Here is a 23,587-nt window from a genome sequence, read left to right on the forward strand (position 1 = left end):
TCCACTCTTTTGGGTATATACCCAGAGGTTGAATTGTTGGGTCATATGGTAATTCTATTTTCAATTAAAGTTTGTTCTTTTTATTGATTTCAGAGAGGAAGGGAGAGGAAGAGAGAGAGAAACATCAATGATGAGAGAATCATTGACTGGCTGCCTTTTAAACACTCCACACCGGGGATCGAGCCCACAATCCGGGCATGTGCCCTGACTGGGAATTGAACCATGACTTCATAGTTCATAGGTTGACGCTCAACCACTGAGCCATGCTGGTGGAGCTCTGTTTTCAATTTTTGAGGATCTGCCATATTGTTCTCCACAGTGGCTGCACCAATTTACATTCTCACGAACAGAGCACAAGGGTTCCGTTTCTCCGCATCCTTGTCAATACTTGTTGTTTTCTGCTTTTTTGATGCTAGTCATGCTCATAGGTGTGGAGGAGTATTTTATTGTTGTTTTAACTTTCATTTCTCTCATGTTGAGTGAGGTTGAGCATCTTTCCATGTGGCCATTTGTATATCTTCTTTTACACATAACCCTGCTATGAAGTACCCCTGATATTTTCCCTCTTTACTTCTGTGTATTTTCTATCTTATGTGAATAGAGATTGAGTTGTCACGTTTCATCGGGAGCCGGATAGGGGTTCCACTGGGATCATACGGATTAGAGGATTATTGGCTTGTTTATAGACTTGAGTCTGTTTATTCAGGAACATGGAGTCTCTCTCTCATTTTCCCCCTTTTCCGGGCTTTTCAGGAAAGCTTTTATAAAGCCTTTGCCCTGGGGATGTACCCCTGGACATGATATCTTTTATATTGCTGTTGTGAATGCTGTTTTTTCTGTTATTTGTCCTAATGGGTTCTTGAAAACGGTGGGTAGGGTAAATGGCTGCAGCATTTTGGACTTGTCCATGGTGGAGTTCAAATTCTTGAAACCCACCTTCTGCATTATTTTCCTCTGTTGCTGATTCCACTGGCTTGGACTTGCACCTCTTCTGTGTTTGGCGGCTTTTTTTAAAACCAGAGCTTTCACAACGTATCTCTCTTCCCCGACCATTTACAACAACGTTCAGCAAGGGCTGTCCTAGGTTTTATCGTCAGTACACCGTAGTATTTGTACGTAAGTATCTCAAATCAGGTTTATTCCTACACCAGTCCAGCACGAATTCCCAGGAGCCCCGGTGACTTTACATCTCCATCCAGGTTTCCCATCCTGTGTTCCTGTCTAAGTTAACGCCTTCATTCTTAGCTAAGTGCTGCCCTTCAGTTTTGTGTTATCTTTTCCTGACCGCCTCTCTCCTTCTGTCTGCTCTCTCCTTTCTCTTTCCCCCAACTCCTCCTCCGCTGCCTCCTCCTCATTTTTCTCCTACTTTTTTCCCTAAATAGCTGTGGACTTGAGTAGGGACTAACTGCTGGCCTCTGCTCATCCCCAGCCAGGACATCACAGGTGATATTTACTACTTCAACTTTGCCAATGGGCAGTCCACGTGGGACCATCCATGCGATGAGCACTATCGGAACTTGGTGATCCAGGAACGAGGGAAGCTGTCATCTTCTGGGGCCGTTAAGAAGAAAGACAAGAAGAAGAAAAAGGAAAAGAAAGACAAGAAGGACAAAGAGACCCCCAGAAGTGCCATGGTGAGCCAGTGGGCGCCAGCTCAGAGGGCCAGGCTGCCACCTGAGGTGATACTGGGAACCGCTAGGTGTGTGCAGCTGGGAGGTGAAGAACAACAGTTTAGTCATTTCTCGATGGTACATCCTCCGGAGCGTGCCAGTCTTCTGGCACATTTTCTTTCAGCTTCTGAAGTTGTTACTGTTGTTAAACAATTCCTTTTCCCCTTGGGGAGCACATATTACAGAGTAGGATTGGTGGGAGAGTGCCCGGCTGAGGAGGGTGGTTTGCAGGAATACTGAAGAAGTGATGCCATCTGCCCCCTGGAGAGGGGGCACAGGGAGCAGCTGGCAGAGGCCAGGGAGCCCATGTGTGTCTCAGTGGTGGGATCCTGGACGTCAGATGAGCCACAGTTGAGCTGTCAGAGCACCAGTGCCTGCCGGTCCCTGAGGAGAGCTGCAGGGCTTGCTCCGCTCCCGGGGCTGTCCGTGTTGCCAGGGCCTAGGTTAGGGACGAGTAACTGAAATGTGACTGCAGGGGGATAACCGTGGTCTCCAGCGGCTGTTGTGCTCAGATTTGAAGGTGCTTCTTCCATTTTTGTTTGTTTGTCCCTTCAGTATGTCTGCCTTTAGGAGGTAGAGCCATCGCCTCACTTTATAGGCAGAGAGGCCGAGTTGGAGCTGTACTGTAGGAGGCCGGGCACTCCCAGCGGCTATGGCTGCAGCTGCGGCTGTGGCAGGGCAGGGAAGCTGCCTCCTTCCCTTCACTCAGACGTGGGCAGGCCGCAGGCTGCGGGAGAGCACTGGACCTATCAGCCTTGTCAAGTCCATTGACTTGCCCTTTTGTTTATCGTCTTCATTCCCACCAGCGCCTGGTGCTCCCTGCCGGGAAGGTTTCCCACCTGCCGTCCTCCCCAGGCCAGTTCCAGTTCCGGCGTTGGGTGGTTGCTCATGCACTTGCCCTTTATCGTTTCTAGCACTGCTCTTGGTTCTGAGAATTGGGCCCGGTGGGGTTTCGTGTGAGTGCTGCAGGGTGTGATGGCTCTTTTAGGGTGTCTTCCCGCCCCAGCACTCTCGGGCTGCCAGGCCCTCTCTTGGCAGCACCAGCTCTGCCTTTGGTAGAAGACCGAGGCTGTGCTTCCAGGGCGCAGCTCCCGGTTAGGTTCCCTTCGTCTCCCTCGCTCATGCTGGCCGGCCTTGAGGAGGTGGGTGGATTTCCTAGCGTTAACCAGCCGCGGGCTGAGCGCGTGATGGTACCTTAGGGCTGGGCTGGCTGGCGATTTTCAGGCTTTGGTTAGTGGTGGAGCCTGTCTCAGATCCGTTCCTCCGGAGTCCAGCGTAGAGAAGATGCAGGTGCCTGTGGTTGCACCCGGCTGTGGGTCTTGGTGATGCCCCTTCCTCATCGCACGTACCTTGTAGTGCCCCCAGGGTGCCACGTGGAACCAGCCCGCAGGGTTTGTAAGCCATTGACCTAGTCTGGCCTCCTCTTTATGAACAGGAAACGGGGGCAGAAAACAAAGCCCCAGGGAGCTTTGAGCGTCTCTTCCCTCTTTGGTTTTCATTTTACTTGGCGTGGACGGTGGTCTCTGCTAAGGGCTTGCCCCGGGCTGAGGGAGCAGGTGTGAGTCCAGAGTGCTCTGTCTTAGTGTTCTCTGCATGTTTATGTATCCTCTAGGACACACAGCCTGAGCAGGGACTTCTGCCTTCCTCCTCTCTCCGCGGCCCGTCCCCTCTCCCAGCACCTGGGCTTGCTGATCTGGATCTAGACCAGGACATGCAGCCTACAAGTGAGGGCTCCTTTCAGAGAGGGAAGAGTCCAGGCATGCTTGGTGACACCCCCTGGGCCCTCCTGGGCACCCCGCCCAGCAAGCTGCAGCCGCTCTCCAGAGGCCACGCTTCCCGAACCCACCAGCTCTTTGCCGACGTGGAGGAGATCTTAGGCAGGGCCCCAGCCCAGTGCAGGACAGAATTAGGTGACCAGCAGGGTCTGGAGAAACCCCAGAAGCTGACTGAGAAAATCTACCTGGGGTTTTCAGACCCTGAGATAGAAGAGCTGGAAATGAGGACCAGACTCAACGCCCTGGGCCCCGAGGACAGCGGGCCCCTCCAGAACGGGCAGGAGGTGTTAGAAAGCAGGAGCCAGGCCTCTGTGCACCCCAGGCTCTCCGAAACCAGCAAGGGCCCACAGCTGACGGGGGTGCAGCACAGCACTGGCCCCGCGGGGGACAAAGGCCAGAGCCCCGTTTCTTCTGCGTCCCCCGAGGGGCACCCCTCCCTGTCCCCTTGTTCTTCAGACCAGATGCTCTTGTTAGACAGTGGCCTCGCTGAAGGCCTGCGCTGGCAGGGTGTTTCTGGGGAAGGGGTGGGTGTGGGCTGGGGAAGGAGGAGGAGAGAGCCCCCGGGATTGTGGATGGGACAGGTCTCCAAGCTTGTCAACAAGGACAGCCCTGGGAGCTGCAAGGGAGCAGCGCCCAATGACCCTGGGGACCCAGGGGCCTCGGCTGAAGATCCATGCCAGGGGCTCTTCCGAATGCCACCTGACACTCCGGCATCAGAGCCAGCCCAGAGTGCCCCTTCAGGGAGTGCCCCGGGGGCCTCCCCTGCCAGTCAGGGCAGACAACCCCCAGTGTGTCCAGAGCCCCCCGAGGAAGACGGGAGGCCCAGTGAGTGTGAGCCTGACTTAGACAGCAGCAGCGGCAGCGGCCTGGCTTCTCCCCTCGGCTCGCAGGTCATGGGCGAAGTGAATAACTTCCCGTGGGACCTGCAGAGCTCTCAGGGGTCTGGGCGGGGTGGGGGTCCGTCAGGCCCCGGACTCCGAGGGCTGCCCTCCGGCCCCTTCCTGGTGCCCCAGTTGCCCCACCTGCAGAGCTCTGCTGAGGAGCAGTCAGAGAGCGAAGACTATTCTGAGGACCAGAGGTTCTACCAGCACATCCTGCAGATGGCCAAGATCTCCCGGCGGCTGGAGGGCCTGGGGCTGCCCGAGAGCATGCAGGACAGGCCGTGCAAAGAGCTCGCCGGCGTGGTCTGCTGCATGGCGGCCGAGTCTTCCAGGCTGTCTAGTGTGGGGGAGCACAAGGCCATCAGAGCCCTGGAAAGAGACTCCATGTTTCTGGCTTGGGGACCAGAGCAGCTGGAGCATCCTCAGGAGGGGGCCCTGGCCCCTGCTGGGCAGGAGGCCGCTCCGCAAGCTTGTTTCCAGCCAAGCAGCAGCCCTCTCAGGCAGGCGTTCGTTGAGCTGAGCGCCAACGAAAGGCTCGCTGTAGAGCCAGGCCAGATGCAGCTTCTCCACCAGGTAGGCTTCTCCGCGTGGCCTCCAGGCCTCGGCGCCATGGCGACAGTGGGCAGGTGGAGTTGACGTGTCAGTGGGGCCGGCAGGTCTGCTTGCCTGCTGTGTGCCCTCCCTTGGTGACGATCGATCCCTTCCCTGCTCAGGGTGGCCATCTGGGGGATGACAGGATTTCCTGTCTCCCACCCCATCACCTGCAGGAGAGGGTGGGAGGCACCTGGACTTCCCGAGCGCCTCACATGCTGGGGAGGTGATGCGTTCTGAGGTGAGCCAGTAGCACTCCTGCAGGTGTAGGTACCTCCCCAGGATCTGATTGTAGAGAGAGGTCCTCCTAATCAGACCCTGCCCCCAGCTCTGGATCAGTCCCTCCTCAGATTCACGAGCTTGAGGTCATGTCACGGGCGGAGGCCCAGGCTCTGCCAGCCAGTGAGCTGCTTCTGCTCCTGGCTTCCCAGGGTTCCCAGAGACCATGGGAGCCCGCGCCACGCTGTGCAGGCCCTGTCTGTGCCTTCACTTCCTCCCCTGCTGGGATGTACCACAGGGTGGGGCTTGCCCTGTCATTTTGGCCTTTTATCCCTTTAAGGAGTCACACCCTATCCTTCACTTAGAAGAAGTCAAGTTGCATCAGAGACTATGGGGTCCATTTGAATCTCCCTGGCTGTTCCCTTGCCCCACTGTGGCTTTCCCTGGTGTCCCTCAGGCTCCTAATGGCTGGCGTGCACGGCTCTCCGCCTGCCCTAGTGACTGCTGTGCGCTGTGGATACCCACTGGGCTGCAGGTTAGCCTGTAGGTTCTGCTTAGCGCAATGGCAGCGAGTGCATCGCTCTGAGGACAGCACCACGCGCAGCCATCGCCAGAGTTAATGGCCATCTCTAGACGATGACCAGCTAGGAGCCAGGGATGTATAATTTCCTGCTAACCACTGGTTTGGTAAAGGCTGGAGAGCAAAGCCCTCAGCATGCCTGTCTCCCTCCCTCAAGCCCCCAGCACATTAGCAAATTAGCCACGTTAGGAGGCTGTAATTTTCCATAAATACAGTGTGGGAAGTATTGTGCTTGCTGCTACATGGGTGGGTTAGGAGGGGGGAGTTGGGGGGAACAGGCTTGGTTCACTCCCATTTCACCTCCCAGAAGCTTGCCTGGCCCCTTTTCTGCCCCAGTCAGGGGGCAGTGGAACATGCTGGCTTCCAAGCCCATCTCTGCCCCACGCTCCCCCCCCCCCCCCCCCCGTCCCTCCCTGCTGGCTCTGTGACTTTGGGCCAGGGTCTTGATCGCACCAGTCTCTTTTGGCTCCTGTGGGGAGGACGGTGGCCTTAGGCAGTGGCCAGAGGGCAGGGAGACGTGGCATGTAAGGCGCTAGCTCGGTGCCTGGTGCTCGGGTAGTGCTGGCCAGAGTTATTAGCCTCACCTCCTTTCCCGCCCGACAGGGACACTCCACACCGGGCTAGGTGATCGGGAATCTGCAAAGGGCCGGCGTGGCTCTCGTGCCACCTTTCAGGTGGACATCGATGCCCTTCCCCTGCAAGAGCGGGCGCGGAGCAGAGCCCGCCTGGGGTCAGGCCGCTCGGCCGAGGCTGGGCGGGGAGTGGGCCGGCTGCCTGTTCTAACTCTCACCCTCTCCGGCTCCCTTTCTCTTCAGTCCCAGTGGGATCGGAGAGAAATGGACTTTTGGGTTGTTTTATACATTTAAGTTTGTGAAGTGATTTTAGAGAGCTCTTTGTAAATGTGTTCCCAGCATGCTCCCCTTGCCTCTGCTTCTAAGCCCAGACTGGTGTGATGTGAGTCCCTACAATAATAGCGGCTCCATAGTGTGGGGTCGCCCTGGACCACCTGCAGACACTCTTTCATTCACGATCTCCTTTGAACTGCTCCACAGACTGCAGTGATAGGACACACATCTCAGTCTCCCAGAGGGTGAGCTGAGGACCAGGAGTGTGGGCGTAGCCCAGGTCTCAGGCCCCAGGTGCTGGCCTGGCTCTCCCGCCCCTGCCTGCGTGGAGCCGTTGGAGAGCAGGAGGAGCAGGCCCTCTGGAGCCTCCGTCAGCCGCTTTCCTCCTCCCTGCAGCGGGGCACGGGAGCCCTCTTCTGTCGCTCACGTTTATTGTCTGTAGTTAATATCTGAGGGCAGACAGCACCGAAGGCACCGCACAGAATGCAGCAGTTCTCGTGGTGCCCGTCTCCGAGCACCTGCTCGCTTCTGTGTGTAAGCAATGTGCTTGCACGGCCTTTGCCCCTTCGTCAGTGTACACTTGGTCTGTAGCCTGCTCCTCCTGGTAGGTGAGCCCCGGCTCTGCTCCCCTCCCTGCCCTTCCTGTGGCTGAGGAGGGACACGGCCCTGCAGCCTCCGCCAGCTGTAGGGGCATGTGTGCTGCGAGGCAGCGGCAGGGGCCGAGGTCGGGCACCAGCTGTGGTTTCTCGGGCTGGTAGGGCGGTGATTCTGGAGGTTGTGTTTCATGAGCGGCCTCCGGACGGCGGTGGTTTAAATTTGAGGGGCAGGATGTAGATGTTCCGTTTTTGTTTCTGTCTCCACCTCGCAGAGCCACATGGTTTTTAGGTTTATAACAAGACGTTTTCTGTTGACCAGGCCCTGGGCTCCTCACTAGCCCCAGCCCACGTTCCCCTTGGGGGCCTGGCTCCTTTGCGAGGCCTCGTGGATGCCCCGCTGTCTGCTCTTCGCGCATCTCACAGTGTGAGCTTGGGGAGCTCTGTGGAGTCTGGTCAGCTGGGGGAACTCACGCTGGTAAGTGCTTTTCGTATGGTAAGTGTATTACGTTACTGTGGGCCTCCTTGTGCCATGCTTGGAATTATGTGGCCCACAGATGAGAAACAGGGCAGGGGCCGAGTCCTCAAAGCTCATAATCCAGCTGGGGAGGTGAGTCGCACCTGTGTGCTGCTGCAGGCGGGCTCAGTGGGACGCCCCACGCCCTCGGCACTGCAGTCCTGCAGCCAGGCAGTGGCAGTGGCAGCCGGGACGGAGGGGTCAGTGTGCACCGCAGTTACCAGGGTCATCTGTGGACGTGGCCGGCTACCACGGAAGAAATCTAAACCAGAAGAGTGGGGAGAGCATTCTGAAGGCCATCTGAAGGTCTTCCTTGTGAGCCCCTTGACTTTCTTTCTTTATTTTGGAGCCTTTGCAGGGTCTCAAGACTTCTGCTCATATGCAAGGTCTCTTGGGCTCCATCCATGAGGACAAGAATGCTCTCAGCCTCTTGGCTTTAGGGGAGGAGACCAGCGAGGAGGAGGCGGAGAGTGATAACCAGGTAATGACGCATCCTCCTCCTGGCCCGAGGACCCTCGGTGCTATATTTTTTTTTTAAAGTTTTTGTTGTGGTAAAATATATATAACATGAAAGTTACCATTTTAACTAATTTTAAGTATATAGTTAGGTGGCCTTAATTGCTTCTACAGTGGTGTGCAGTTGTCACCACTGTCCATTTCCAGAACTTGTCCATAATCCCAGATAGACACTCTGTGCCCATCCTTCCCTCTCCCAGCCCCTGGCGCCTCTGATCTCCTTCCTGTCTCTGAATTTGCCTATTCTGTACATTTCCTGTGAGTGTAATCATACAGCATTGTCCTTTAACGGATGGCTTTCATGTGGCATAATGCTCCCAGGGTTCCTCCACACATGTGTTAGAACTTCATTCCTCTTTATGGCTGAATAATCCTCCCTGAGGGAATAGACCCCATCTTGTGTATCCATTCATCTGTTGACGCACACTTGGGTTGTCACCACCTTTTGCTAACCTCTGAATGACTTTGAAAATAATTTTGTGGCCACAACTTCCCTTCTGGCCTGGTCTGTATACCTCTCAGGTCTGATTGAGAACATATAACCCACAGAGAGCCCCAACCCTCACTTGGGCTGTCCAGTTTCATCCAGCTGACCACTCATAATTGTTTTTGTTTCAGAGTGTCCGGAGCTCAAGTGAGCTTCTTAAGAACCTGCACCTGGACATTGGGGTGCTGGGGGGCAACTTCGAGTATGAGGTAAGGTCCTAAGGCCCCTGCATCAGATGTCACTTAGCCTGGGTGTCCCTCCTCACGGCTCGAACCTTTCTCCCTGTGGAATGTGTATTAGGAAAGAGAACAGTGTGTCCCACTCCTGTCCAGATAGGATTTCTGGGGCTTAGGGAAGCACAAGAGGGGAAAGGAATTCATCTATTTGTTCATTTACCAAATAACCACCATTTATTGCATGTTCCTACAAAATAAGGTACTTTGCTAGGTGTATAGATCATAAAATGCCGAAATTAGATGTGATTCCTGCCCTCTAAAAGCTTGTAAGTCTCAAAAGAGAGACCTAAAGGGCTGGAGTACCAAGTAGAATGCAGTGAGACCGCCAGGAAGTAACTGAGGCCCGGGAGGGGGCATGGCAGTCTCCTGTCCATGTGGATGGACCAGGAGAGGCCACAGAGAAACTGACCTCAGGTGAGTCGAGAACAATAGGCAGGGCTACAAGCAGGGTGAGTGGTGGGAGTCCAGGTTCAGGGCACTGCACAGGCAGGGGCTGGGGTGTGGGGTGCGATTGGGGAAGAGAGGATATAGGACGTATGTGGGAGAGGACTGAGACCTCGCTGTGGGCTGGGCTGGGCTGGACTGCGGAGGACCGTGTGCCAGCTCCGAAGTTTGGATTGAATGGCAGGCGTTGGAAGCCATCAGAGGTTTCAAACAGGGGTGACTTCACCAAATTCCACACACTGGTGGGATGCTGGTGTTACAGGCCCTGTGCACAGGTGTGACTCACCCAGCTTCCGCACACTGGTGAGATGCTGGTGTTACAGGCCCTGTGCACAGGTGTGACTGACCCAGCTTCCGCACACTGGTGAGATGCTGGTGTTACAAGCCCTGTGAACAGGTGTGACCTCACCCAGCTTCCGCACACTGGTGAGATGCTGGTGTTACAGGCCACTGTGAACAGGTGTGACCTCACCCAGCTTCCACACACTGGTGAGATGCTGGTGTTACAGGCCACTGTGAACAGGTGTGACCTCACCCAGCTTCTGCATACTGGTGAGATGCTAGTGTTACAGGCCACTGTGAACAGGTGTGACCTCACCCAGCTTCCGCACACTGGTGGCGTGCTGGCTGTGTAACAGGCCACTGCACAGGTGTGACTCACCCAGCTTCCGCACACTGGTGGGATGCTGGTGTTACAGGCCACTGTGCACAGGTGTGACTCACCCAGCTTCCATACGCTGGTGGGATGCTGGTGTTACAGGCCCTGTGCACAGGTGTGACTCACCCAGCTTCCGCACACTGGTGGGATGCTGGTGTTACAGGCCACTGTGAACAGGTGTGACCTCACCCAGCTTCCGCACACTGGTGAGATGCTGGTGTTACAGGCCACTGTGAACAGGTGTGACCTCACCCAGCTTCCGCACACTGGTGAGATGCTGGTGTTACAGGCCACTGTGAACAGGTGTGACCTCACCCAGCTTCTGCACACTGGTGAGATGCTGGTGTTACAGGCCACTGTGAACAGGTGTGACCTCACCCAGCTTCCGCACACTGGTGGCGTGCTGGCTTACATGGCTGTGTAACAGGCCACTGTGCACAGGTGTGACTCACCCAGCTTCCGCACACTGGTGAGATGCTGGTGTTACAGGCCACTATGCACAGGTGTGACTCACCCAGCTTCCGCACACTGGTGAGATGCTGGTGTTACAGGCCGCTATGCACAGGTGTGACTCACCCAGCTTCCGCACACTGGTGAGATGCTGGTGTTACAAGCCCTGTGAACAGGTGTGACCTCACCCAGCTTCTGCACACTGGTGGGATGCTGGTGTTACAGGCCACTGTGCACAGGTGTGACTCACCCAGCTTCCATACGCTGGTGGGATGCTGGTGTTACAGGCCACTGTGCACAGGTGTGACTCACCCAGCTTCCATACGCTGGTGGGATGCTGGTGTTACAGGCCACTGTGAACAAGTGTGACCTCACCCAGCTTCTGCACACTGGTGGGATGCTGGTGTTACAGGCCACTGTGCACAGGTGTGACTCACCCAGCTTCTGCACACTGGTGGGATGCTGGTGTTACAGGCCACTGTGCACAGGTGTGACTCACCCAGCTTCCATACGCTGGTGGGATGCTGGTGTTACAGGCCACTGTGCACAGGTGTGACTCACCCAGCTTCCATACGCTGGTGGGATGCTGGTGTTACAGGCCACTGTGAACAAGTGTGACCTCACCCAGCTTCCGCACACTGATGGCATGCTGGCTTACATGGCTGTGTAACAGGCCACTGTGTGAGGCCCTGTGGAGATACAGGTGTTACTAAGGTCTGGGTCGGGCTGGCCTCAAGGAGTTTGCAGTGGAGAGAGAGAAAGGATTAGGGTGGCGTTTAGTAAGTGATCAGTCAGTGGTGAGGAAATTAGGATCTGGGAAGCTCTGAGCAGGGCGGCATGTACACGAACTCTGGCACAGGCTTGCAGGAGTCCTGAGGGACGAAGTTAATTGTCTAGAGGTCGGGAGAACTTGGTGGAAGAGAGGACAGTTGACTTGGGTCTTTAGAAGTGGGTAAGTTTTGGAATGGGGAGAATATAGGGGATATTTTAGACAGGCAGACATCTTGAGCACAAGGACTGGCAAATGCAGAATATGGTTGGGAATAGTTTCTGGAAATCCTGCCCTATTGCTCTGATCTCTCTCCCTGGTCTGGCCTTCACTGCCACCAGCATGTTCCTTATAAAAACAAACAAACAAAACCCCAAACTTATCATATTGTTGTAATACCCCAAAATTCCAATGCACTTTTGTACTTGAAAAGGAACAAAGTACTATATGTATTTTGGTGTGCATTCATTTTTAACAATTAGCATTTCTCACAATATTCCCAAAGTATTCACACAACTAGTAAATCATGAGGTCAGCAACTCAGATTTCTCCAAACATTTAGTTATTGATTGCAAGCTTAGTTAAACTTTTCCAATTCTAGCATGCCAAATTCTTTTAAATTCTTCAAACTGACCGCTGAACAACAATGCTTGTGCTACAGATTTAAATTTGCTTTCTTACGATCTCTTAATATTATGTCCTCCTACTCCCTTACCACGGCCCTGTTGTTTCTGACTCTTATGTCTCGGTCCTCGGCCGCCCTCAGAGCCAGGGCTGACGCCTCGGGCCGGCGGAGGTTGCGGTGTTGGCTGACAGGCCCTGAGTCTTTCCAGGTGATCCTGGTGGGTCTTTCCAGGTGATCCTGCTCGAGCCATGGCAGGCCCTTTTACAGTTAGGCTTTCTCTAGAACAGCGGTCGCCAACCTTTCGGACCTCATGGACCACCAGTGGTCTGCGGACCACCAGTTGGTGGCTGCTGCTCTAGGACGGTCCATGTTCTTGGCTCTGCATAATCAGATGCGTTTGGATTGTGACTTTGACATTGTTTCTGAGTGTCCCGTGTTTATCGTCAACCTGATCTGTGTCTGTGTTGAAACTCTTCCTTCCAAATGGGGCCTGGTCTGCTTGCATTAAATCCCAAGCCTTCAGTCTGTTTGCTTCCCCAAATGACAACTTTGTTCCTCTTGTTGACCATCAAGACCTTGTACTGATGGTGGAGTCAGCAGCTCAGGGTCTGAGCCCGGGAGGAGGATGTGAGTAGGAAGGCGGTGGCTTTAGGGGAAAGGATGGTCTCCACGAGACGGAGCAGATGGAGAGTGGAGAGTCCACCCTACGCACGTCTGTGTGTCAGGACCTGCCCCCTGCCTGGACCACAGGAAGGGCGTGCGCAGGTTTGGCTGAACAGTGGAGGGAATGGAGGGGGGAGGGGAGGAGTGGGCTGCGTGGGGCAGGGCGGGTCCTGGCAGGCTGGCTATGTTTTCTTTCCCTGGCCTGGGTCTCTGCTGTCAGCAGGTGGATTGAAGATCCCAAAGTGGGTTCATCATGATGCACTTTGACTTTGAGCTAGTTAATTTTTGCTTTATCATTTTTACTTTACAAGTGTCAAAAAAAAGGGGGGGGGGTTGGTGGATTTTCTTTGACATGTCCTGGATTTCCAAGCGCTTTCCTTCTGATGATGATACGCTGTTTTGAATGAGTGGACGCTTTTAAACATATTCCGTCTAACCTCTTTAATATAAACAGGCTGCCGGTGTGGTGGGGCAGTGTCTGGAGTGGGAGGCGTTAAACGCACCTCCGCCCTTGTCTCCATCGTCTCAGTAGATATAGTCATTTTTGCCTTAGGGAGTGTTGAATTCCTGATCTCTAAAGGCAGGCAGGATCGGATTGAGGGCTTTCCCTTGGGGTGCAGGTGATGGTGGGGATGAGTGGGGAAAAGGCATGTTGAAGGAGTTGACAAAGCTGCCTGTGCATGGACCACGCCCTCTGAAAACAGCGGTTGTCCAAGTTTCTAGACCTTAGACCTCTGAGTTGCCCACCTCTTCACACTCCGGGCATCTCAGGCAGCCCTCGGGGAGGGCTCCTCAGTTCTGCCTGGCTCGTTGTCGACAGTCACTTGCTCTGGATTCCAGGAGAGGGCAGTAGGGTGGCAAGAATGACTCTCCTTCCCCTCCTCTCCTGCCTTCAACTTAAACCCTTTTCTAGTCTGACAGAATCAAAAGGGAGAGGCTTGAGAAACAGACACTGGAAATGGGTGTGAGGAAGAGGGAGGCGGAAGGGTGGCGAGCTGGCCTCGTGTTGCTGGTGAGAAGCCGTCAGCTGATCCCAGGAGCGGAGGGAGTTGGGCTTTGGGATAATGGGATGATGTCAGTGTGACTGGAAGGTGCTAACAGCACCAGGGAGAAGTGCAGAGAAGGGGGAACGGCTGGGTGGGAACGAGATGCGGAAAATAGACTGCACTGATGATTGATTGGGGGGGGGGTCTCCCCGGAACAGGATGTAGCCATGGACACCGTGCTCAGCACCCCATCCTCCATGCCCTCCCTCCTGGGCTGTGTGCTTTGCAGGACCTGGCTTCATGCTCTGGGGCCCTTGTGGCTTTTGGGGGTGTGTGTTAAACATGAAATGGTTCTACAGGTACTCTCCTGCACCCTCTCCCCATGCAGATGCAAGGTCTTTTTTGAAAAAGCCGCAGAAATTTGCCTTGAGATACCCAAGTCCCTGGGGCTGGGCCCGGAGAGAAAGGAGTCTGACCACAGATGAGCTGAGAGCAAAGCTGTGCCCGGGGTGCAATCCCTGCCCTCCCACCCCCATGTGCCCCTTAGAACACCGACCCAGGAGACGCACGGGCCTGGAGGGAGTCTGGGTAGGGCCTCGGGCCTTGGGCTGTGGTGTGAGGAGCAGCCCAGGGAAAGGAGAGGAGCGTGCTGTCTGATGGGCTTTGTACTCACTCACTCATCCATCTGTGGACAGTCTGTGAGGAACGTCTGTCTGCCGCTGCGGGCCTTCCCTGCGCTGCGCCTCTGGCGGTCACATGCGGTCGCCATGAACGCAGAGTGTGCCAGCTCACTTATTTTAATGTGAGCCACGTTTTAATGTGGTAACATTTAGGCAGGCAGAAGAGGATAAGCCCCATTGTGGGAAATCTTCTTTTGAAAATCGAAGCTTCAGAATGGCCTGGCTGGGCCTAGCAGCCTTTGGTCCAGCATGTCTCTCACGTGGACCTGGTGTCCTCCGGCTTTGGATGGGCTGCTTGTTTTTCCATCATCTTGAGTATTAGTAGCTGACCTCTGCTTGGCGGCTTTCCATTTAGTGAGCAGTGTAACACATGTAGTCCGATCCCTGCATAGCCATGTAAGGTCGGTAACAGATCTCCCTTCTGTAGAGTGGGTGCTCCATATCTGCAGGACACCCTCCTTCATCTCTACTTCCTTGTTCCTGCAGCTTCCTGACCTCCCGGCTTCCACCTCCCTTCCCTCACCTGGGCTGGCGGAGGGCGTGTTCTAGTTGAGGCTGCCTTAGCCACAGTTCAGCAGATGGCTGTGGAGTTTTCACAGTTTATTTTAAAAAATTCAGTTAAGCATTTTCTGTTGTGTGCCGGGCAGTGAGAATAACAGGGCTGATCTGGTGGTGGAAACAGACAAGGAAACCAGCAGTTATAATGAATGCAGTAGTTGTTATGGAGGTACTCTCCCGCCCCCCCCCCCCCCCCCCCATGCAGATGCAAGGTACCTACCTGTATAGAGGATGGGGAAGGCTCTTCTCAGGACACCTGCCCAGGGATGGAGGATGTGATGCTGTGAGGATTAGTGGGGGGGGGGGGGGGGCGGGAAAGGGAGAGAATTAAGAAGGTGCATGGCAAAGTAGGAAAAAAAGCATGATGTTTACTCAAAGGCAGGAAGAGAGGATGTGTGCAGGGTGTGCTGGAGAGGACCCATGAGGAGGAGGCAGGGGCTGGACCCGGCGGGGAGAAGTGAACATGTCCTGAAGGCCACGGGGGCTCTTGGTGGTCTGCCCCCCTGCCCCCTATTCCCCTAGTTCATGGTCTGCTGCGTTTACTTTATTTTTTATTAAAAAAATGTTTATTGTTGAAAGTATTACAGATGTTTTCCTTCCCCTCCATTGCTCCCCTCCAACTAGTTCCTGCCCCTCCCTAGACCTTCACCACCTTATTGTCTGTGTCCATGGGTAATGCATATATAAGATCTTTGGTTAATCTCCCACCCCCCTCTGAGATTTGTCAGTCTGTTCCATGTTTCCATGCCTCTGATTATATATTATTCATCATATTATTTTGTTCATTAGATTCCTTATTTGTTTGACTAGAGGCCCGGTGCATGAAATTTGTGCAGGGGGGGAGTCCCTCAGCCCGACCTGTACCCTCTCCAATGCAGGAGCCCTTGGGGGATGTCCCTGCGCAGGGATTGGGCCTAAACTAGTAGTTCGACATCCCTCTTGCAATCTGGGACCTCAGGCTCCTAACCGCTCACCTGCCTGCCTGCCCTAACCACTCTGCATGCTGGCCTGATCTCCCTAACTGCTCTCCCCTGTTGGCCTGATCCCCCTAACTGCCCTCCCCTGCTGTCCTGGTCACCCCTAACTGCCCTTCGCTGCTGGCCTGGTCACCCCTAACTGCCTTCCCCTGCTGGCCTGGTCACCCCTATTAACTTTTTTTTTTTTAATCTTGTCCCCTTCACACACAATTATATTTGACTTCCTTATTGGCTTCTCCCTCTCACACATTTTTTCTCTCTCCTTTATGTAACACTTTTTCCTACTGACTCATCTGTACTAATAAAAGGGTAATATACTAATTAGACTTGACATCCTTTCAGACAAAGCCACAGTGGCGGGGGCCAAGGAAGAGGCAGTTAGAGGCGAGCAGGCCGGCAGGGGGGCAGTTAGGGGTGATTACGCTGGCAAGCAGGGGCAGTTAGGGGCAATGAGGCAGGCAGGCAGGCAGGCAGGCAGGCAGGCAAGTGGTTAGGAACCAGTAGTCCCAGATTGCGAGAGGGATGTCTGACTGCCGGTTTAGCCCCAATCCCTATGAGATGGGGCCTAAACCAGCAGTCAGACATCCCCCAAGGTGTCCCGGATTGGAGAGTGTGCAGGCCGGGCTTAGGGACTCCCCTGACCCCGTGCACAATTTCGTGTACCGGGCCTCTAGTCATTTATAAACTTTACTTTCCTCCTTATTTCCTACTTCTGTTCCATCATCCTTCTTCCCATCTTTCTCCTACCTTCCCTCCCTCCCTCCCCACATTCCTTCTTTCCTTTATCTTCACCCTTCCCTCCCTCCCCTTTTCCTTCCTTCCCACCTTAATATTTTTCTTCACTTCCTCCCTTGGACCTGCTTTGCTCCCTCCCCCATTTCTTCTTCCCATTTTCCTTTTAAGCTCTACCAGCTCCCCTTTAAAACTTTTCTTCCTTCCCTCTTTCTCTCTCATCCTACCCTTCCCATACACTCTTCTCTACTTACTTCCACTGTTTTAATATCTATCTACCTACCTGCCTGATTATTCACTATCATTTATCTTTTTTCTTTTCTGACTCCTACTTTTAAAATCTGACCCCATTACACAACTATACTTGATTTTCATTATAGCTTCTACAGTTCACTCACACATCCTCTTTCCTTCTTTAACTCTGTTCTCTACTGACTCCTTTAAAAAGTTCTTCCCTTTCGCCTTCCCTTCTTCCCCATCTTCCCTCCTCCTCCCTCACTCTTTTACTCTTTTTACAGGCTAATTAAAAATTCTATGCTTCTCGTCCTTAGTACTGACTGCTTTCCTCTCTGGGACCTGTAGCCGCCTCTGTTTGAGCACTGGGGCCCCTCTCGCACCGGCTTTGAGGGGCCTAGCGACGACACAGCTGTCTCTTGCCTACCACGACCCACGCCTCCCAGCTCCGAGTTGGGGGAGGGTCCACCCGGCCTGGGCCGGCGTCCATCGTGGGGACCGCGGCATTACGGGCACGTGCGTGTACATTCATGTGTGTGCGAGGCTTTTCTCCCGTTGAGTGCTGAAGTGGGGGGACACGGAGGCCTTTCCTGCCCTGCAGTGTGCCTGCTCCCACGCCTCGAGCGGCTCTCTGTCCGCTCCGCTCCAGAATTTGCAGGCAGCGGGTGTGCTTGCGCAGGCACGGTCAGGCCCGGCTTGTCCTTGGGTGTGTGTGGGGGGTGTTCCGCCCAGGATGCAAGCCCCTATCCGGGTCGGACCGGGCTGAATGAATGGACGGCTGGAGAAAGCCACGGCGGCTTCCCTGTGCTGTGAGGGTCGCCTGTGCACCCTCTGTTGTCGCGCCCGGGCCTTCCTTTGTTGTGACTGGGGGGTCACCGCCGCTGCGCACATCCCCCCGTTGGCATCTGCCAACCGTGCCCAGAGAACAGGCCTTCTGCTGTGCGGGTGTCACCCCTCAGCTCCCCCACCTCGGGGGTGGGGGGGGGGTGGTGGCGTCCCCGGGCAGAGTGCTCTCGGATTGGACGCGGTGTCGCGGGGGTGTTTGTCAGGTGCATGCACCCGGGAGAAAAAGAGGACTCGGGCGTTGGGGGCAGGCAAGCGAGCCTCACACAAGTCCCCTGCTGCACGCGCACCTGATGGTCTGTCAATATGCAAATTGGTCATTACTGGGACACTGTAACAGACAATTAGCATATTACCTCTTTATATGTATAGATTTTTAGATTCAATTGTTGGTAGATATGTATTTATTGCCATTTTATTGATCATATTTTTCCCCCTCTTTTCTTCTTCCTCTTCTTAAAGAATACTCTTCAACATATCATGTAACACTGGTTTGGTGGTGATGAACTCTTTTAGCTTTTTCTTGTCTGTGAAGCTCTTTATCTGACTTTCAATTCTAAATGATAGCTTTGCTGGGTAGAATAATCTTGGTTGTAGGTCCTTGCTATTCATCACTTTGAATATTTCTGGCCATAAAGTTTCTGTCGAGACATCAGCTGACAGTCGTATGGGTGCTCCCTTGTAGGTAACTAACTGCTTTTCTCTTGCTGCTTTTAAGATTCTCTCTTTGTCGTTAACCCTTGGCATTTGAGTTATGATGTGTCTTGGTGTGGGCCTCTTTGGATTCCTTTTGTTTGGGGTTCTCTGTGCTTCCTGGACTTATAAGCCTTTTTCTTTTATCAGGTAGGGGAAGTTTTATGTCATTCTTTCTTTTTTCTTTTCCTTCTTTTATAAAAAATACTAGAGGCCCAGTGCACAAAATCTGTGCACGGGTAGGGTCCCTAGAGCTGGCCAGCGATCAGGGCCGATCTGTGGGACAACCAACGGGGCGATTGGGGGGCCCCTGCTGGCACCCGCCTTGGCTGGCCTGGGGCCTGCAGGCTGGGGGAAGCTCCTACATTGAGTGTCTGCATCCTGGTGGTTAGTGCATGTCATAGCGGCTGGTCATTCCGCCATTCGGTCAACTTGCATATTAGGCTTTTATTATATAGGATATTTTTATTGATTTCAGAGAGGAAGGGAGAGCGGGAGAGAGATAGAAATATCAATGATGAGAGAGGATCCTTGATTGGCTTCCTCCTGCACTCCGCCTACTGGGAGTTGAGCCCACAACCTGGGCACGTGCCCTTGACCAGAATTGAAACCGGGACCCTTCAGTCCACAGACCAATGTTCTATCCACTGAGCCAAACCAGCTAGAGCTATGTCATTATTTCTTCAAATAGGTTTTCAGTATCTTGCTCTCTTCTCCTTTTGGCACCTCCATAATGTGAATGTTGGCACACTTGAAGTTGTCCCAGAGGCTCCTTATACTATCTTCATATTTTGGGATTATTTTTTCTTTTTTGCTCTTCTGATTGGGTGTTTTTTTTGCTCCCTCATATACCAAATCGTTTATTTAATTCTCAGAATCCTCAGGCTGAGCTCTGAGCTGTTCCGCTTCCCTGCTTCTCCTAATGGGCCCTGGCATGTCTGGGCGGCTGGTGAGTGGCTGCCGGACCTGCAGGCAAGCGCCCTGGATGTGGGTGCAGCAGCCCCCTGGCCGGCAGCGCCAGTGGATGCCGTGCTGAGGCTGCTCCTTGAGCCTGTCGTCAGGCTCCGTTTGGGTGACCGGGGCAGGGAGGTCTCGGATATTGTGCACATTGGCAGCTCAGGTGTGGGCACAGGTATTTTTGGAAGGAGGCATCCCTGCCTGAGCTCAGGAGAGGTCACTGGCTGCATTTCTGGGGCAGGGAAGGGGCCCTGTGTTTATTTTGGCCAGTTCAGCTCCAAAGGTATCCTAGTCTTCAAAGTGAAGTGTGTGTGAGCAGCAGGCGTGAAGCGAGGTGCGTGTGAGCAGCAGGCGTGAAGCGAGGTGTGTGTGAGCAGCAGGCGTGAAGCGAGGTGCGTGTGAGCAGCAGGCGTGAAGCGAGGTGTGTGTGAGCAGCAGGTGTGAAGCGAGGTGCGTGTGAGCAGCAGGATGTGAGGCAGGTTTGTGTGAGCAGCAGGTATGAAGCGAGGTGTGTGTGAGCAGCAGGTGTGAGGCGAGGTGTGTGTGAGCAGCAGGTATGAAGCGAGGTGTGTGTGAGCAGCAGGTATGAAGCGAGGTGTGTGTGAGCAGCAGGTGTGAGGCGAGGTGTGTGTGAGCAGCAGGTGTGAGGCGAGGTGTGTGTGAGCAGCAGGTGTGAGGCGAGGTGTGTGTGAGCAGCAGGTATGAAGCGAGGTGTGTGTGAGCAGCAGGTGTGAGGTGTGTGTGAGCAGCAGGGTGTGAGGCGAGGTGTGTGTGAGCAGCAGGTGTGAGGCGAGGTGCGTGTGAGCAGCGGGTGTGAGGCGAGGTGCGTGTGAGCAGCAGGTGTGAGGCGAGGTGTCTGTGAGCAGCAGGTATGAAGCGAGGTGTCTGTGAGCAGCGGGTGTGAGGCGAGGTGTGTGTGAGCAGCAGGTGTGAGGCGAGGTGTGTGTGAGCAGCAGGTGTGAGGCGAGGTGTCTGTGAGCAGCAGGGTGTGAGGCAAGGTGTGTGTGAGCAGCAGGTGTGAGGCGAGGTGTGTGTGAGCAGCAGGTGTGAGGCGAGGTGCGTGTGAGCAGCAGGTGTGAGGCGAGGTGCGTGTGAGCAGCAGGTGTGAGGCAAGGTGTGTGTGAGCAGCAGGTGTGAGGCGAGGTGTGTGTGAGCAGCAGGTGTGAGGCGAGGTGCGTGTGAGCAGCAGGTGTGAGGCGAGGTGCGTGTGAGCAGCAGGGTGTGAGGCGAGGTGCGTGTGAGCAGCAGGTGTGAGGCGAGGTGCGTGTGAGCAGCAGGGTGTGAGGCGAGGTGTGTGTGAGCAGCAGGTGTGAGGCGAGGTGTGTGTGAGCAGCAGGTGTGAGGCGAGGTGCGTGTGAGCAGCAGGTGTGAGGCGAGGTGTGTGTGAGCAGCAGGTGTGAGGCGAGGTGCGTGTGAGCAGCAGGTGTGAGGCGAGGTGTCTGTGAGCAGCAGGTGTGAGGCGAGGTGTCTGTGAGCAGCAGGTGTGAGGCGAGATGTGTGTGAGCAGCCGGGTGTGAGGCGAGGTGCGTGTGAGCAGCCGGGTGTGAGGCGAGGTGTGTGTGAGCAGCAGGTGTGAGGCGAGGTGTGTGTGAGCAGCAGGTGTGAGGCGAGGTGTGTGTGAGCAGCAGGTGTGAGGCGAGGTGTGTGTGAGCAGCAGGTGTGAGGCGAGGTGTGTGTGAGCAGCAGGTGTGAGGCGAGGTGTGTGTGAGCAGCAGGGTGTGAGGCGAGGTGTGTGTGAGCAGCAGGTGTGAGGCGAGGTGCGTGTGAGCAGCAGGTGTGAGGCGAGGTGCATGTGAGCAGTAGGGTGTGAGGCGAGGTGCGTGTGAGCAGCAGGTGTGAGGCGAGGTGTGTGTGAGCAGCAGGTGTGAGGCGAGGTGTGTGTGAGCAGCAGGGTGTGAGGCGAGGTGTGTGTGAGCAGCAGGTGTGAGGCGAGGTGTGTGTGAGCAGCAGGGTGTGAGGCGAGGTGTGTGTGAGCAGCAGGTGTGAGGCGAGGTGTCTGTGAGCAGCAGGTGTGAGGCGAGGTGTGTGTGAGCAGCAGGGTGTGAGGCGAGGTGTGTGTGAGCAGTAGGGTGTGAGGCGAGGTGCGTGTGAGCAGCAGGTGTGAGGCGAGGTGCGTGTGAGCAGCAGGTGTGAGGCGAGGTGTGTGTGAGCAGCAGGGTGTGAGGCGAGGTGTGTGTGAGCAGCAGGTGTGAGGCGAGGTGTCTGTGAGCAGCAGGTGTGAGGCGAGGTGTCTGTGAGCAGCAGGTGTGAGGCGAGGTGCGTGTGAGCAGCAGGTGTGAGGCGAGGTGTGTGTGAGCAGTAGGGTGTGAGGCGAGGTGTGTGTGAGCAGCAGGTGTGAGGCGAGGTGTGTGTGAGCAGCAGGTGTGAGGCGAGGTGTGTGTGAGCAGCAGGTGTGAGGCGAGGTGTGTGTGAGCAGCAGGTGTGAGGCGAGGTGTGTGTGAGCAGCAGGGTGCAGCAGTGGTGGAGTCCGCTGCCCAGGTCGTTTTTCAGGAGGCCCTGATGGAGGGCCTGGGCTTTGCTCCCCTGTGGCTCCTGCCAGGCTGTGTTGCTGATGGAGTGGATGGGGTGCAGCAGGCCCTGGAACAGGGACATTTCTGCCTGATGTCATCCCCGTCCCCCCCCCCCCCCCCCCCCCCCCCCGGTCACACACACACACCTCAGAACTGCTGTGGCCCGAGGCTTCCTCCTCAAGCATCCTCCTTCCATTCCTCAGTCGCAGGTCTGAGACCCGTGTTCGAAGGCTTTCCTCCCTCCTTTATACTTCACAAGCATTTCCCCCATAAATGGATGGCACCCCAACCCATCCTGGCACGTGCGCTCAGAGCCTGAGTGGGTGCTCCCACGAGGACTCATCCCAGGGCTTGTGCAGGGGGCTTGGGAGGAGGCTGCACCTGCTGCTGTGAGGAAGGTGTCCTCCCTGCTGCCTTTTTTAAAAAAAATATATATATTTTATTGATTTTTTTACAGAGAGGAAGGGAGAGGGATAGAGAGTTAGAAACATCGATGAGAGAGAAACATCGATCTGCTGCCTCCTGCACACCCCCCACTGGGGATGTGCTCACAACCAAGGTACATGCCCTTGACCGGAATTGAACCTGGGACCTTTTAGTCCACAGGCTGACGCTCTATCCACTGAGCCAAACCGGTTTCGGCCCTGCTGCCTTTTAAAGATGAGAAATAGAAATCCTAGACTCCAGTGCTGTTCACATGATTCTCCGTCACAGTCATTGTGAATAGATGCCGACCCGTCTGCGAACTTACGATTTGTCTCTCGGGGCTGGAATGAGAGGCTCGTCCCTCGAGGACGTGGCAGGTGGATGGCGGTGGACCTCCAGGCAGCAGTGTCCCTGCTCCTCCGCCGATGGGGTCTGGTGCGGCATCCCCGAATCACCATGGCATTCAGAGTCAGTGGGCCTGGGAGCCAGGAGTCTGTGTTCCCCAAAGCTTTGGGGTGTTTGATAACCACTGGTGTCAGGACTGGAGCACTGGCCTAGGAGTCGAGGAGACCCGACTCGCAGCAAGCCTCTAAACGCTTTGTACTAACTCCTGCCATCTTCCTTTCTGACATGACCCACGCTCCCCAGGAGTCTCCAGGAACAAGCCAGCCCGAGGAGAAGGCCCTCTCTCCTGACTCGGGGGCCGCCAGCCCCCCGACTCCTGGCAGGCTCTCCGGCCGCGGTGCAGACAGCAGCCTGGCCAGCGCAGGCAGCCGAGGGCCACAGGGAGGAGAGGCGAGCGCCCGGCTCCCAGGAAGAGACAAGAATCATAAGAGTGACCCTGTGACGATGGCCACGAGTCCCGTGGGCCCTGGGGGCGACCAGCCCGCCACGTCCAGTAAGAGAGACGCACCCCAGGACCCGGCTGCAGCAGGGGAGGCCGCAACGGAGCCGAAGGAGGAGGCCCCTGTCCCAGGAGAGAGCGGGTCAGACGGCAGTGACGTGAGTGTCCCACAGGCGTCCTGGCGGCCTCTGCTGCTCCCGCGCCCGGACCTCTGTCACGGAGGCCGGCGCTCCCTCCGCAGGCCTGCGGTGGGCGGTGGGCATCGGCCAGAGGCCTTCGTGTGGTAAACAGGCCCACTCAGCGGGCGGAACACCCTGAAGGAAATTCGGAGCAGACACTTGCCTTTCCATTGGGAGCTTCCTGGGATTGCCACGTCTTCTGGTCTACTTCCTTCCTCTCCCCATTACCGTCTCCCCTGCTACTTTTTCTTTTAAAAATAAATATTTTTATTGATTTTTAGAGAGAGAGGAAGGGAGAGGAAGAGAGAGATAGCAACATCAATGATGAGAGAGAATCATTGATTGGCTGCCTCCTGCACACCTCCCTACTGGGGATCGAGCCCGCAACCCGGGCACCTGGGTGTGTGCCCTGACCGGAATCGAACCAGCGACCTCTTGGTTCCCAGGTC

The 23,587-nt window shown here is 55.2% G+C and overlaps 1 protein-coding gene across 2 annotated transcripts in view; it reads left to right on the forward strand.

Annotated features, from left to right (window-relative positions):
• The window catches only part of CEP164 (centrosomal protein 164), an 84,252-nt gene that overhangs the window by 30,395 nt on the left and 30,270 nt on the right, over window positions 1–23,587 (forward strand). Inside the window, exons 4-9 of one of the 2 annotated variants that reach the window (XM_079789398.1) lie at window positions 1,430–1,634; window positions 3,283–4,899; window positions 7,477–7,632; window positions 8,021–8,152; window positions 8,806–8,883; window positions 22,764–23,117. In XM_079789398.1, the coding sequence (XP_079645524.1) occupies window positions 1,430–1,634; window positions 3,283–4,899; window positions 7,477–7,632; window positions 8,021–8,152; window positions 8,806–8,883; window positions 22,764–23,117 (2,542 nt within the window). The remainder of the gene's footprint in view (window positions 1–1,429; window positions 1,635–3,282; window positions 4,900–7,476; window positions 7,633–8,020; window positions 8,153–8,805; window positions 8,884–22,763; window positions 23,118–23,587) is intronic. The other variant, XM_079789399.1, reaches the window with a different exon arrangement.

Source organism: Cnephaeus nilssonii (assembly GCF_951640355.1).
Source record: "Cnephaeus nilssonii genome assembly, chromosome: 13".
Classification (NCBI taxonomy): domain Eukaryota; kingdom Metazoa; phylum Chordata; class Mammalia; order Chiroptera; family Vespertilionidae; genus Cnephaeus; species Cnephaeus nilssonii.